Source organism: Arachis ipaensis, chromosome B4, assembly GCF_059453495.1.
Source record: "Arachis ipaensis isolate K30076 ecotype BB chromosome B4, ASM5945349v1, whole genome shotgun sequence".
NCBI classification, from domain to species: domain Eukaryota; kingdom Viridiplantae; phylum Streptophyta; class Magnoliopsida; order Fabales; family Fabaceae; genus Arachis; species Arachis ipaensis.
In genome coordinates, this window is record NC_142439.1 from 141,945,184 (window position 1) to 141,958,740 (window position 13,557).

Sequence of the window (13,557 nt, forward strand, 5' to 3'; positions counted from 1 at the left end):
CTTCGAAGAAATAGTTCCCTAGAGATAAAAATGCAAGATTCTCAAGTCTAAAAATAGTGAGGAATTTCATCATGACAGCTATCTCAAGAGCCAAGATAGGTTTCCAATCGACGATGCAGGTAGTGCACCTCTGAGATTTTGGTTTTCTCCCAAATTTAAAACTGTAAGTTTGGAAGATGGAATATTCCAATTGGGAATTCACCATAGTAGTTCACCTTGGTGAAGAGAGAGTACTTGCAGAGATGTAAGCTTTATGAGATATCAAGTAAAGATGACAAACCCTAGCAAAATTAAGATGAAAGTGTTAGAGTCTAGTTGAGTTTTGAGTTAAGCTTTTGAGAGTGGATGCCTCGAGTTGCAAATTGTTGATTATTGGACCATCATACAACATACTGCTGAACAGATCCAAGGATAGCAAGTTGGCCAAATGAGAAACTTGAGGTGGGACTTCAAGAGAAAATGTATTTTCGTATTGTCGGAAAGATAAAGACTTAGAAGATGCACAAGTGAGAAAAAGGTGCTATTAGCATCCATGGAACCATATAGCTGGTCAGCTGGCTGCTATTAAGATCAATGCCAATTACATGACCTGTGACTAATTTGTATATGCCATGCCATGAAGAGCAGCAATATGTGGTTCGATTCCAAGCAGCAGTTAAGTTTAGGATAACTGAGGGTTATAGGAAGCATACTTACTGATGATGAACATTTGTTTAAAGCGCAACAAGGCTTTCATCTTCATGACATTCCAGACTTGGTTGAAAGAAAGGTAAAGAATTTGTTGTGACAATGGATGAGGAAAGGGTTAAGGAGAATATACTGTAGTACTAATGAGTAGAGAGCACAACATATCCATCTTGTATCTGAGATGAGAATATTTAAGACTGACCAATCGGTTTTTATAGTGAATTAAGGACTGCGTTGGTTATGGCTTGCCTTGCTTAATCCACTAATAATCAAAGTTTATTGGATTCCAACTAACTTGACGTTAGTCGATGACTAATCAACTTAGTTAAGTCCTACATGGAATTGTTTAGGTCAATTTACAAACATAAAATTTACCTAAGAAAACATGAACATACCCCCACTTATTAGATCAGCCAAGTGTTAGTAACCATGTTTTGGATAATTGCTGAAGTAAAAGATATGTATTCAATGCAAGTTTATTTCATAAAACTATTTATTGTAGCAATTACAACAAACAAGTTGAATATAGCATATTTTAAACTAAACATATTTAAAACAAATTTAACTACAAAAATCTTCCCTCCATAATACAATAGATTTCATCGGCATAAGATTATAATCTTTTATTTTTATCACAATCTTCTAAACAGCGACTTACTACCAATGGCAACTTAGATATAAAATGCAGAAAGTGTACAAACAATTGTTCAAATAAACATACAATTTGTACTAAGCAATTCAACTAAAATATAAAGACAACACTGTCATGAACTCTGGACTTCTGATTCTGAGCCACACACTCAGAAATCCACATTAGGTTCCTGATCTCTTGTTCCCTTAACCTCATGTATGCGAAGAATACAGCATAATGAAACTGCAACCCAGACAAAATAGTGCATCTTAGTAATGAATATGGCATGCCAGCGACAGAGAGTTTAAAAAAATGGCAAGACTTCTAATCATTTGTTCCATGGGTGTCTATAGGAAGTGGTCCTTAAAGTATGGGTTTATCTAAGTTATTCATTAAGGAATTAAAAGAGGAAGGTTCGTCTTGAAGATGTAATAATTAAGTTTCAGGGATAAAGTAAACTTCAAAATATTAACTAATTCACTACATGAACAAAAATTGATATGTGGTTCAGTTAAATACCTGTTGCTCAAATGCTAAGCAAAGCCTCTTCACCTCTTCCTCATAAAATGCCTTGTCAAGCATCTGGCTCTCTCCATAGGATAACTTGGCAAAAATAGACTGATAGGGGGGATACTTCTCCATAACAGCTCGAACCTAGGCGAGCAACCAAACAAGAGAATTATGGCCCAGAAAACAACCAGAAATACAAGTGACTGCTATATATTTTAGGAAAGATACCAACTTAGCAGGAAAGTCAACTACTCAACTACAAAAAGATCCTGGGGAAATTTGGTTAGCCAAAACCATTTAGGAAAGTGAAAATTATATATACCACAGAACCTCAAAAAGCAGCAATCAAATTTCAAGTAACTCAAAACATCACAAGACTGAGATGCAAATAATACCTGATCAATGTCCTCACAAACAGCAAGTTCCTCATGACCATATGGGTAACTGTTTGAGATAAATCAGTCATTACCAGAATAAGCATTCCATAGTAGCATAAAACCATAAACATTATTTTTAATTTGGGAAAGAAATACAAATAAGTGAGGAGCTTACAGTAAACCAAAATTAGAGTACAATTTTCTGCGATCATCTCTGGTGAGCTCAGTACCAATGCTGCACAAGGTGGAAGTCATCAGTGCCAGTTATGTAATTTAAGTATCCAGATAAACGAAACAGTTATACAAAGCCTTCTCAGTTTCAACATACCTATTTATGGTAATATTCACAGCTCTTCTATCAGCCTCAAAAGCTAGAAGGTCAGACATGATCTCAGCAGTAGCACCACCCAATTTCTGTTTAAATTGGAATTGATGAAAGTAAGAAGGAGAAAAATGTGACAAGATTACAAGAAAAGAACCATAGTAGTGGGAAGAAAAGAAAGTCACATCCGTCACCTCACAAAATCTGTAAAAGTCTTCAAGGTAGGCCTTGTAAAGCGTGTTCCTCATTATTTCAATGTTCATATCATCCAAGTCCTAGAAAAAAAGGACGAATATAACAGCAACAAGAGTAATCAGCACAAGGGCAATGAAACACATATCAAAAGCACAAATTTAAGAAATTAACAAGTACCACAGAGCTTTGCATCAATGAAACCATATGAAGCAATAACCATGGATGGCAATAGTATTAGTAACAGTATATTTTCTTTCCACAGGTAATTTTTTTTTTTTAAGGAAGGGGGGGGGGGGGCGGAGGGGGGTTTGTTCTCATTAATACCATGATGTTTTCAAATAACAATTTCATAGAACTTTTTCTTACCACAACCTATTGCAATAGTACTACAACTCTATAATCATTTATCAAATAAGATTATTTATCGAGGTAGAAGAAAATGTCAGATAATATGATTTACCTCAGATGTAATGCACTCAGAGAAGTATGGAGCAAGTGGAGTATCAACAAGAACCAGCCTGTAAAGCTCCCGCATATTCTGAGCAACTGCCAGAGTAGCAATGCTGAGGAGAACCCCCAGAGAGAAACAATATACAAAAATAAAAACGAAAAGAAGAAAAAGAAATCAAAATTACAATTTGCTGAAATTCAATATATTGGAAATTGGACATAAAGTAGAAACTACTTACCTATCAAACATGCCAAGCGGATGGCACTTTTCTAGTAGTTCTTGAACATCTCTCTCATGCAAGGTGCCAGTAACAATCAAAACAACATTATCAATCATGTGACCATATCTGCAGGATAAACAGAGCATAAGCTCAGCCATTTCTCTGGTATACCTAAACTAACAACAAAGCTCCCTTCAAAATAAAAGGGCTCAAAACTCATCCATAATAACCTATTCTGGAGTTATGATCTGAGTCCAACTTTTCGAAAGGGATTAGTGTTGATTATAGTAATTGCATTCAGTAGCAATCAACTTATTATTAATAAGATGCTCTTAAAATTTTCATCCCTTGAAGCCATAATTAAAGCATATATCATCACTATAAAGCTACAATAGGTATCAAACAGAAAAAATCAAGTTCGCATACGTGATGTATTCTAAAAAGGTTGACAAGGGTTCGGTGGCTTGGCACAGCATGTGCTTGTAATCATCAACCAGCTTAAGAGTGCATTTCTCCACGATGGTAGTTGTATGCAATGGAGAAGGCTCTGCAACAGAGCAATTCATCAATGGTCAGCATAAGCCAATAATTCCAAACCCACAATATGAATTACAAGATGCATTAACAAACTAGAATCAGATCAGAAATTCAGAAGACAATTGATTCTTGCACAAGGGATAAAACAAGCAACAAGCACAAAGTTATCAAATTAGATTTACATCCAACACCTAAAATATCAGAGGGAAAACTTGGTCACATAAATGAAAAAGTTTAAAATTTTCCTCGAAGTACCGCATCATACAAACGCAACTTGAAATCTATCAATCCATCATTCATACAAAAAATACCAATATTCCCAAATTTCTCTCATCACAGCCGAAAGGAAGCAAATTACATGTTTTTGTGACACCAAAGAACAAGATTTGGTTAGATTAGAAAATAAACATCGAAGGAAATAACAATAACTAAGATGATAATAGTAATTGAGGTTTGATTGGGCGAAACGAAACGCACCGTTTTGGAGGTAAGGGCCGTACTCGGTGGCGGAGAGGTGCATCTTGATGTCGTCAAGGGATTCGCATTGGCAGAGGTTGTTGTAGTCTGCGGTAGTGAGGAGTCCGGCGCGGTGGCCGCGAACTATGGCCTCCAGGTAACCGCCGTGGATGTTGAAGGTCATAGCTTCGAATCCGTACATTTTGTGGTTTGTGGAAGATCTGCTGGATCTGAATTGAATTGAAGACGATGCGAGAGAAAGAGAGAGAAGGAGAAGAAGGAGAAACAGAAGCTCCTTCAGAAATCAAGAAGCAGGTTGCGATGGCTTCTTGCGAGTGGAGGGAGAGAGAAGTGTATAATGATTAAGGAGGAATAAAATAAAATTTATTTTTTATTAAAAGATATTAAAAAGAAAAATATTATATACCGTTAATTTATTTTTTATAAAGAAATAAAAAAAAAAGTGTATCATTTTCTAATTTATTGTATATTTGCAAAAAAAAGGTTTAACAATGAAGTTTTTATTAAAGAAAAATTTATATATCATTTTCTATGTCTCACTGTTTACTTGATGCATGGAGAAAGCATTCATTCACAGATAAAAATTTTTTAAATAATTGCTAACTATTTAAGTAATTGATTTAAATAATCTCTATTATTGATCTAAGTGATATATTTAAAAAATTTTAAAATTTGAGAGACACTTTGTTTTTTGAGTAAATGATCAAGAATAAAAAAAAGCACTTATTCTTATTTTTAGCACCTAAAAAAATAATTATTAATATAATTTAATTGAATAATTAATTTATTTATTTATTTATTTAAATAAGTGTAAAAATTTAATAATGTGATAAATAAAAAATATTATTGATATAAAGAAAATAACTTTGTAAATTATTTTTAAAAGTTTTTTAACTTGAATAAAAAGCTCAGCTTGAAAGTATGAGAATCCCTTCGCCGTAGTCCACTGAAATCGCTCTCCATCAGCCACCGCAAGGTAACTCAATTTGCTTCTCTCTCTCTTTTCTTTCTACATCAAATAACACAATTGTTTCACTTCATGTAAATTTAGTTCTCTTCTTTATATGTAACTTTGTTATCAAGAGAGATTTTTGTTTGAAATATGTCATGGCAGGGAACCAAAAACTACACCAACCCCATTTTGATTCTTTCGGATTTTGTTCGGAAAAGAACTTCCTAAACTCTAAACCAAACCAAAATCGATTAAAGTTTATTGTTTGAGATATGTTAATCCTCCTAAACCCAAACCAATAATCATCCATAGGTGGTTCAAATATCAAACACATGGTGGGCGTCTCACCACAACATCATGCTCACAATACTTAGGCTGAACCAAAAGAAATTTGTCACTAGAATTCCACACAACACAACTTGGTATCTATGTTCCACCCTCAAATTTTGCACTCAACCTCAATCTCAATCATCTTTGCAAACAACAGAAGTTGACAACCTCATACTCCTCAATAAGACAAGCTCATACCCATGTTCCACATTCAAATTGTGCACTCAACCTAAAACATCTTTGGAGACAAAACCAATTGATGTGGACACCATCACCAGAATCATCAATGACCACCCTTTCCCTGACCAACCCCTTCACCCCATACTGCTACATCACCTCCCTCCTTCCACCATCACCACCCGGCTTATTGAAAATGTCCTTGGTCGCCTCTTTGCTTCACATTGCAACGGCCTCAAGGCTCTTGAGTTCTTTAACTTCACCCTCCACCATTCCCACTCTCCCCTCAGTCCCGATTCCTTGGAGAAGACGCTTCATATTCTTACTAGGATGAGGTATTTTGAGAGAGCTTGGAGCTTGTTAAAGGAAATTGGGAGAACCCATCCTTCACTCCTCACACTCAAGTCCATGAGCATTATGTTGACCAAAATTGCCAAATTTCAATCCACTGACAACACTCTTGAAGCTTTTAGGAGGATGGAGCATGATGTGTTTGTTGGGAAGGTGTTTGGAACTGATGAGTTCAATGTGCTTCTGAAAGCATTTTGCACTCAGAGGCGGATGAAGGAGACTAGGTCTGTATTTGTTAAGATGGCGCCGAGGTTTCCTGCGAATACTAAGACCATGAACATTTTGCTGTTGGGGTTCAAGGAATCAGGTGATGTTACCTCTGTTGAGCTCTTCTATCATGAAATGGTTAAGAGGGGTTTTAGTCCTGATGGTGTGACTTATAATATTAGGATTGATGCTTACTGCAAAAAAGCTTGTTTAGGTGATGCTTTGAGGGTTTTGGATGAAATGGAGCAGAGGGGTTTTGTCCCTACAATCGAAACCATAACCACATTAATCCATGGAGCAGGGTTGGCACGGAACAAAGGAAAGGCATGGCAATTGTTCAACGAGATTCCGTCTAGAAACTTGGTTGTGGATACTGGTGCCTATAATGCTCTGATTAGTACATTGGTTAGAGTCAAACATATTGAATCTGCGCTTTCCTTGATGGACGAGATGGTTGATAAACACATTGAGCTTGATGGGGTAACTTACCACACAATGTTCTTAGGGTTGAAGAGGACAAAGGGGATTGAAGGTGTGAGTGAATTTTACCAGACAATGACTAAAAGGAATTTTGTTCCGAAAACAAGAACAGTTGTGACACTAATGAAATATTTCTGCCAAAATTCTCGTGTTGATTTGGGTTTGAGTTTATGGAAATACATGGTTGAGAGAGGGCATTGTCCTCATTCTCATGCTTTGGATATTCTAGTCACTGGATTATGCTCCCGGAATTTATTGCAAGAAGCTTTTGAGTGCTCCAAACAATTGTTAGAACGAGGAAGACATATGAGCACTGCTTCATTTTCAATGATGGAAAATTTTTTACTGAAGGCTGGTCACAAAGAAAAGTTGAAGGATCTAGATCAAATGATTAAAAAATTGCAAAGTATCTTACCACCATCAAGAGGACATGCTACTGGTATTTCTACCTCCAGGATTATTGAATAGCATTTTTTTTTTTTTTAAATTTGATATAACTTATGTAACCTGATTTTGGTGGAGTTTTTCAATGTGTTATTATGTATGTATATTTTTTGTATTGCAATTGTACCATTATTTGAATATGCTGACATGACAGAAGTTTAATAAACAATTCTTCCAAGACTTTATCTTGATTAGAATCATGTAATAAAGTACATTCTACAAAGGACCAAGTTCAGAGGCTAACTTCGTTTGGAATTTGAGTTAGTACAATGCTTTCATCTCATGTTTCAATCTTGCCATTAGAATTTAGATGGCATTCAAATTATATTTTAAAAAGAAATATTGATGTAAAGGTTAAATTATGCAGTTAGTAATGTTTAAATATTTTCAATAAAATTGGTCTTTCTTTTATTTTTCAAGAGAAAGCTTTGAAAATAGATTTTAGTAAGTCAAAGGAATTCAAAATTAAAGAAAAATATTTTTTGAGACCGAATATTATATTTGGTGATTAGAAACTGAAACTAAAAAATAGAACAAAGTTAAGAAATTACTGTGTATCATTAATAATAATAATAATAATAATAAGTTTTATTTAGTCCAATAAACATATAATTTTCCTTTTTAATTTCAATAAGCTTTTAACTCAAGATTACAAAGATGAAGGCGAGCTTGTGCACGATTCTATTGAAGCCAAAGTTGGTAGAATGCTTACCTTATCTAATGAAACACACATGTCAATATGTAATCCTCCGAAAACGAAATACATAAAGTCTCAGAGATATAAATAAAACCAAACCAAACACTGATTCCAAATTCCAATGTTAGATTTTGATATTTTGGATCCTATCCCACACTGGGAACTTGCAAATGGATAAGCTGTTAATTCTTTTTAGCTAGGCACATAAACACAAGTAAAGAAGTGCACAATTACAATTACAATGGCCACTGCAGCACTCTGCCAATTGCACTCTTCATCTTCTTCTTCCCTATGCCATGTATCTTCTTCTTCTTCTTCTTCTTCTTCTTCTTCTGCTGCTGCTGCTGCTTCAGTATGTGGTAGAGTTTCATGCAGAGCACCTCAGCCTCAGGTTCATCTTTCAGTTTCAGCATCTTCACCTGACAAAACAATATTCCAGATTGAGAATTCTGGTGTCATAGCTTGCCTCAGAGCTAAAAGGTTTCTCTTTTTTCTTCTGCTCTTCTTTTTTATTTGATTATTTTTCCATATAGTCAATTTTGATTTTTCTTGACAGGGCACTTTGCCAAGACTACTTTTTTTAAAAAAATAATGTATTTGTGGGTTGTCAGATTTCATTCATGCTTCTTGTTTGCTTCAGTTGGTGGTTGATGTTAATTCTAGCTTGTTTTTGGTAATATTGATAAGCATATTGAATGTGAGAGTTTTACAATTCAGTGAATTCATACTTTCCATACCAATATATAGTGATTGGACTTCAATCAAAAGTGTGCTAAGAAACACTAACCCTATAGATAAATGTATTCAATCACGGTTACCCTTGACCTTAATTTTTCTTTTTCACTTTCATACAGTGCAGAAGTGGCCTATGAAGTTGCAAATGCTGCAATAGCAGGTGGCATCTCAGTTGTGAGTTTGCTCTATATATTCTTTTTTTATTTTGTTTATCAATTTATTTTGAATGAAAGTAAAGAACTTTGGGCAGATTTGCATGGATATATTTAACCTAAGTTTTCACATTGTTTCTAATGGTTCAACTCAATCAATTTAAATCAGCCTTATGGCATTTCAAAAGATATGAATTACTTTGTATCTTTGTATTCAAACTTCAAACTATAACTTTAAATCTCCCTAAATTCTTCATAAGCAGATTAAAATAGTTCTTCTTGGTGTTCATTTTGTGGTAAAAAGAACTAGGACATACTTTTACTTGAGCAAAATGTCCTCAGCTCTCTGTCTTTATAGTGTGTTTCTCATCGCTTTTGTTTCGTTTTCTCTTTTGATGTAGTTGGAGATTGTGGTGTCAACCCCAGGTGTGTTTGAGGTTGTTCACTTAATCTTTTCTGCTTGCTTACTTTACTTGTAGCACTGTGTTATAGAATTCATTTGTTCTAATCCTGTTCTTTTTAGGTTCTAAACCAGCTGGTCAAGGAGCACCCGACTATGGCACTCGGAGTATGCTCGCACCCTTCAAGTTTCTGGTTTCTCTTTCTGCATCAATATTCTTTGTTTGAGTGTATATCTTCACATGAACCTAGAATAAGTTTTATGATATGGAAAAAACATCATTGCATTGTCACGTTTCATTGAAATTTGAGATTGTTTTTTGTACCACTGAGTCACTATGCTGGTTGAAGCATCAAATAGTCAATATGCTGTTGTCGTCTCCTCGTGCTGCTCATGAAATTCTTCATAGCCAAAATGTTTTCCTTTGGATTATTACTAACATGATAACTGTATTAGCCTACTTGTGCAATTTTTTTTGGAAAAAATTCAAAGTTGAGACATTTGAAATAGTTGGGTATTTTATGCATGTGGATAGTAATTGTTAGGGTATTACCTTGTTTATCAAATCTCACCAAAATTTACCCGAAGTTCTAAATTTCTTTCGATTCAATGTTTTCTAGAATACATCAAGAACAAAAAGAGAAGCAAAAAAGATATTACTAGCTTGTAAAACAATCTTATCTCAGATTCTTATGATTTGTTTCAACATATAGATCATCAAAACTCTCAGTTAACTCTAAAATCAATTTGAAAAAAAAAGCTCACCATTTAGGATAATCATTACATGATATTACATTTCTTCTCAAAATTTGTCTGAATCAAACAGATATCTGCTATTAGGTTGGGACTGTTCTCAGGATTGAGGATGCAAAAGCTGCAGTCAATGCCGGAGCAAAATTTCTGATGAGTCCAGCAATTGTTAAGGTTTGAATTTGCAGACCTTATTACTATATTAAGATGTCACATAACAACTACTAGTTCTTGGTCACAGTGTTTTGTTATTTCTTTCATTTTCTTTTTAATTTTTATTTTTTTATTTTTTTATTTTTTTTTTGGGGGCTCCGATCGGTTACCAGGACGTTATGTATTACATTCAGAATGGTGAAGTTTTATACATTCCTGGCACAATGACTCCAACTGAAGTAAGGCTTACTTTGGAGATCCTATTAACATGACGTCTTGCCTCCTTAATGTGCATACCTTGTTCATTTTTTTTAGCATTCGTTTGATAATGCAGATATTGTCTGCATGTGAAGCAGGAGCTAAAATTGTCAAGGTTGGCCTTCTAATGTTCTGTTTAGTTTACCATGTTGAAGAACATTCAAATATAGATAGAGTGTGCATGCAAACTAGTTGCATGGAGGAGTTTGCATTTTCTCATCTGCTTTTGGGCTCATAGGAGGGATGCACTAATCTCCTGATCCCGGCTCCAATTTTTTCTAGATCTGTGCTGATAATTTCATTTTACATTCTTGTTCTTCTACTAATACAATTAATATAAAGAATCAAGTTTATTATACTTTTAAAAATTTTCCTAAAATCGATAATTTACCCTGCGTTATAGATTTATCCGGTTTCTGCACTTGGAGGATTTCAGTACATATCAGCAATCAAGAAGCCTTTTCCTCATGTCTCTATGGTTGCTTCTCAGGGGATAAATATAGGTAGTTTTTATAGTTTAGTGTTGTTGATCATTCTCACAAAAATTGAAAATGAATGTCATAATCTCTAATTGCTTGCAGACTCTATTGAGGAATATATTTCGCGGGGAGCATCGGCCGTTGTTCTGTCGGACGCCATATTCGACAAAGAGGCGATCGCGCAAAGAAATTACGAAAAGATACAAAAACTTGCACATTCTGCAGCCTTGCTGGGTAATAAAGCTGTAAATAGGTGACACTATTAATTTGATACCTTCATAAATATTTTTTGGTGGGTAATCTCATGTTTCTACATAATAGTTCTTTAAGTATGCTACTACATATACTTTAGTTCATTTTCATAGAAACTTAGAACAAGATTTTGTAGAAACTGTATCAGATTTAAAAGAAACAAGCCACTCAATTGAGAGAGATCACTAAGAGTGAGGTAACATGAATTATCAGGTTACTTGCTATACAAGATTCTAGGCTTATATGCAATGAATTCTTATGTTTTTAAATTCTATATCTATACTACATAACATAATGATAATATGGGAGAGAGTTTGTGTACAATTTTTTTTTTAAATTGTCATTCATCATATATAATCTATAAAAAGTTATTTTGTTAACTCCAATAATTAAATCCATGATCTTTTGATTTTAGTGAACATGCTTATTATTTTAACTAATTTCAAATTTGTTTAATTAATAAAATAATAGATTAATACTTGTGTTAGAGTCTACTAATACACTAATATATTCATTTAGGGTATATATATTTGGTTCAAGAGAAAATGTAGAGTAAAAAACTTTTATGATGAATTTGATATATAAAAGTAAAACTATACTATAAACTTAATCCAACATTTACAGACCAAACATACCTTTATAATAAAAACATACTTTAAATAAATGAGAAAGAGAACACTTATTTAAAAAAAAATAATAAAATTAAGAATTAATCCTAAAAATATATGTGTTCCTATACCATGCAAATATTTTTCCTACAAAATTAATTTAACTATATATTTTTTTCCACAAGACTTGTTAGTCACTCCTTTATTTATTTTATTCACTTTCATGATGATCACTCTCACCTCCCACTCAAACTTACCATCATCAGCGAAAATAACAAATAAGAAAAGAAAATTTTGTACAAGAAGTTTGATCCATGCCCCTTGCAATTATTAAAATCAAGCACACCAGATATTTTGTTTGAAACTATGGATTCTGAATCAAACTGTGGATTTCTTTTAAATATATAATATGTTTATACCTGATATTTTAAAGTTTTATTGAAACCAATGAAAATAAAATGAATAAATAAAAATAGGATGAGAAAAAAACCTTCCCTTATTTCTTCAATTTCACGCAGATTGCATGTTATTCTGTTGAAAAGATAACGAAAAGAAAAAGCTAAATATATACTGGTTTTGCAGAAATGAGATTAATACACAAATTAACATTTTAATATTTTTATATAGTAGATCACTATATAGTTCTAATTCAAAAAAAAAATAATAGTTTCATAAAGTGTTTGGCCAACTTTTCTTTCTCATGAACTAATTTTTGGGTTAAATAAAATCCGGATAATATAAGTTTAAGAAAAGTATATCCAAATATTATTTGCAGTGAGGATTTTTTATTGAGGATTGATGAAAGAAGAGATTTGCCAGTTCTAAGGGTGTCTGTTGAAGATGTTTAACATAAAAAAGTTTTACTGAAAAATTAACAACTAGAAATTAATTTCTACTTTTATAATATATTTATTGAATAAATTATAAACAACGAACCTCAACATTATTTTCCTAGCCTTAATTTGGTTTATTACGATGGAAGTGTTGTAGAAGGTTTATATATTAAGAGGCCTGCTACACATACAAGTTTGTGTGGCTTACAAGTCTTACAAGTCCAATAAAACATATGCATTATACTTAATTAACGCATTACACACTTCCACATTCAAGAGTAAATAAAACGCACGTTATTCAACAACTTCTTGTTTTCAAAGCGCGCTACTCACCATGCATTATGAATGACTCTTCTTCTTCTTCCTCCATGAAAATAATTTTCTTGCCAAATTTGAAGATAATGGAACTTTATAAATACATCCAAACGATTACAGAAATACACCCCAAAGATTACAGAAATACACCCAAACTGTTACAGGAATTCACCCAAACGATTATAGAAATACACCCAAAGGATTACAGAAATACACCCAAAGGATTTAAGAAATACACCAAAAATTCATTGAAGTACATTTTATGCATATTTCAGAACTCTTTCTCTTTCTCCTCCCCGTCTTCTGCTGCTTCTTCTTCTTCAAAAACGATTTCAGAGCTTGATGTCAAAAAACAATGAAAATCGAGAATAACGAAAAAAGAAAACAGAGAGAAAAGCACGTAAATGAAGAAGAAGAACAGAAAGAGGAAGAAGAAGAAGAAGGAGAAAGAGAAGGCAAGAAACGAAAGAAAAGAAGAAGAAGAAGAAGAAGAAGAGGAAGAAGAACGTGCAAGAAGAAGAAGAACGAGAAAGAGAAAGCAAGAAACGAAGAAAAGAAGAAGAAGAAGAAGAAGAGG

The 13,557-nt window shown here is 33.6% G+C and overlaps 3 protein-coding genes across 4 annotated transcripts; 2 read left to right on the forward strand and 1 right to left on the reverse strand.

Annotated features, from left to right (window-relative positions):
• Nucleotides 1-1,147: 1,147 nt before the first annotated feature.
• Nucleotides 1,148-4,789, reverse strand: LOC107635311 (V-type proton ATPase subunit d2). The gene is made up of 10 exons (XM_016338757.3): nucleotides 4,408-4,789; nucleotides 3,820-3,940; nucleotides 3,412-3,519; nucleotides 3,183-3,285; nucleotides 2,722-2,802; nucleotides 2,534-2,619; nucleotides 2,381-2,440; nucleotides 2,224-2,272; nucleotides 1,838-1,972; nucleotides 1,148-1,561 (listed from the first exon to the last, which is right to left on the reverse strand). Exons 1-10 carry the CDS (start codon nucleotides 4,586-4,588, stop codon nucleotides 1,430-1,432), a joined length of 1,056 nt encoding a protein of 351 aa, XP_016194243.1. The 5' UTR covers nucleotides 4,589-4,789; the 3' UTR covers nucleotides 1,148-1,429.
• Nucleotides 4,790-5,307: 518 nt separating this feature from the next.
• On the forward strand, nucleotides 5,308-7,526 carry LOC107635309 (Tetratricopeptide repeat (TPR)-like superfamily protein). Its single transcript, XM_016338753.3, has 2 exons — nucleotides 5,308-5,383; nucleotides 5,522-7,526. Exon 2 carries the CDS (start codon nucleotides 5,717-5,719, stop codon nucleotides 7,370-7,372), a length of 1,656 nt encoding a protein of 551 aa, XP_016194239.1. The 5' UTR covers nucleotides 5,308-5,383; nucleotides 5,522-5,716; the 3' UTR covers nucleotides 7,373-7,526.
• A 476-nt stretch (nucleotides 7,527-8,002) lies between these two features.
• On the forward strand, nucleotides 8,003-11,434 carry LOC107635312 (uncharacterized). Of its 2 annotated transcripts, none has more exons than XM_016338759.3 (9): nucleotides 8,003-8,525; nucleotides 8,900-8,954; nucleotides 9,334-9,369; nucleotides 9,456-9,500; nucleotides 10,173-10,256; nucleotides 10,409-10,474; nucleotides 10,570-10,608; nucleotides 10,897-10,996; nucleotides 11,075-11,434. In XM_016338759.3, the coding sequence occupies exons 1-9, from the start codon at nucleotides 8,287-8,289 to the stop codon at nucleotides 11,227-11,229; spliced, it is 819 nt and encodes a 272-aa protein (XP_016194245.1). In that variant the 5' UTR covers nucleotides 8,003-8,286; the 3' UTR covers nucleotides 11,230-11,434. The 2 variants fall into 2 exon arrangements, with proteins under 2 accessions (XP_016194245.1, XP_016194244.1); XM_016338758.3 differs by having other exon boundaries at nucleotides 8,150-8,525; nucleotides 9,334-9,358; nucleotides 9,456-9,526.
• The last annotated feature ends 2,123 nt before the right edge of the window (nucleotides 11,435-13,557 follow it).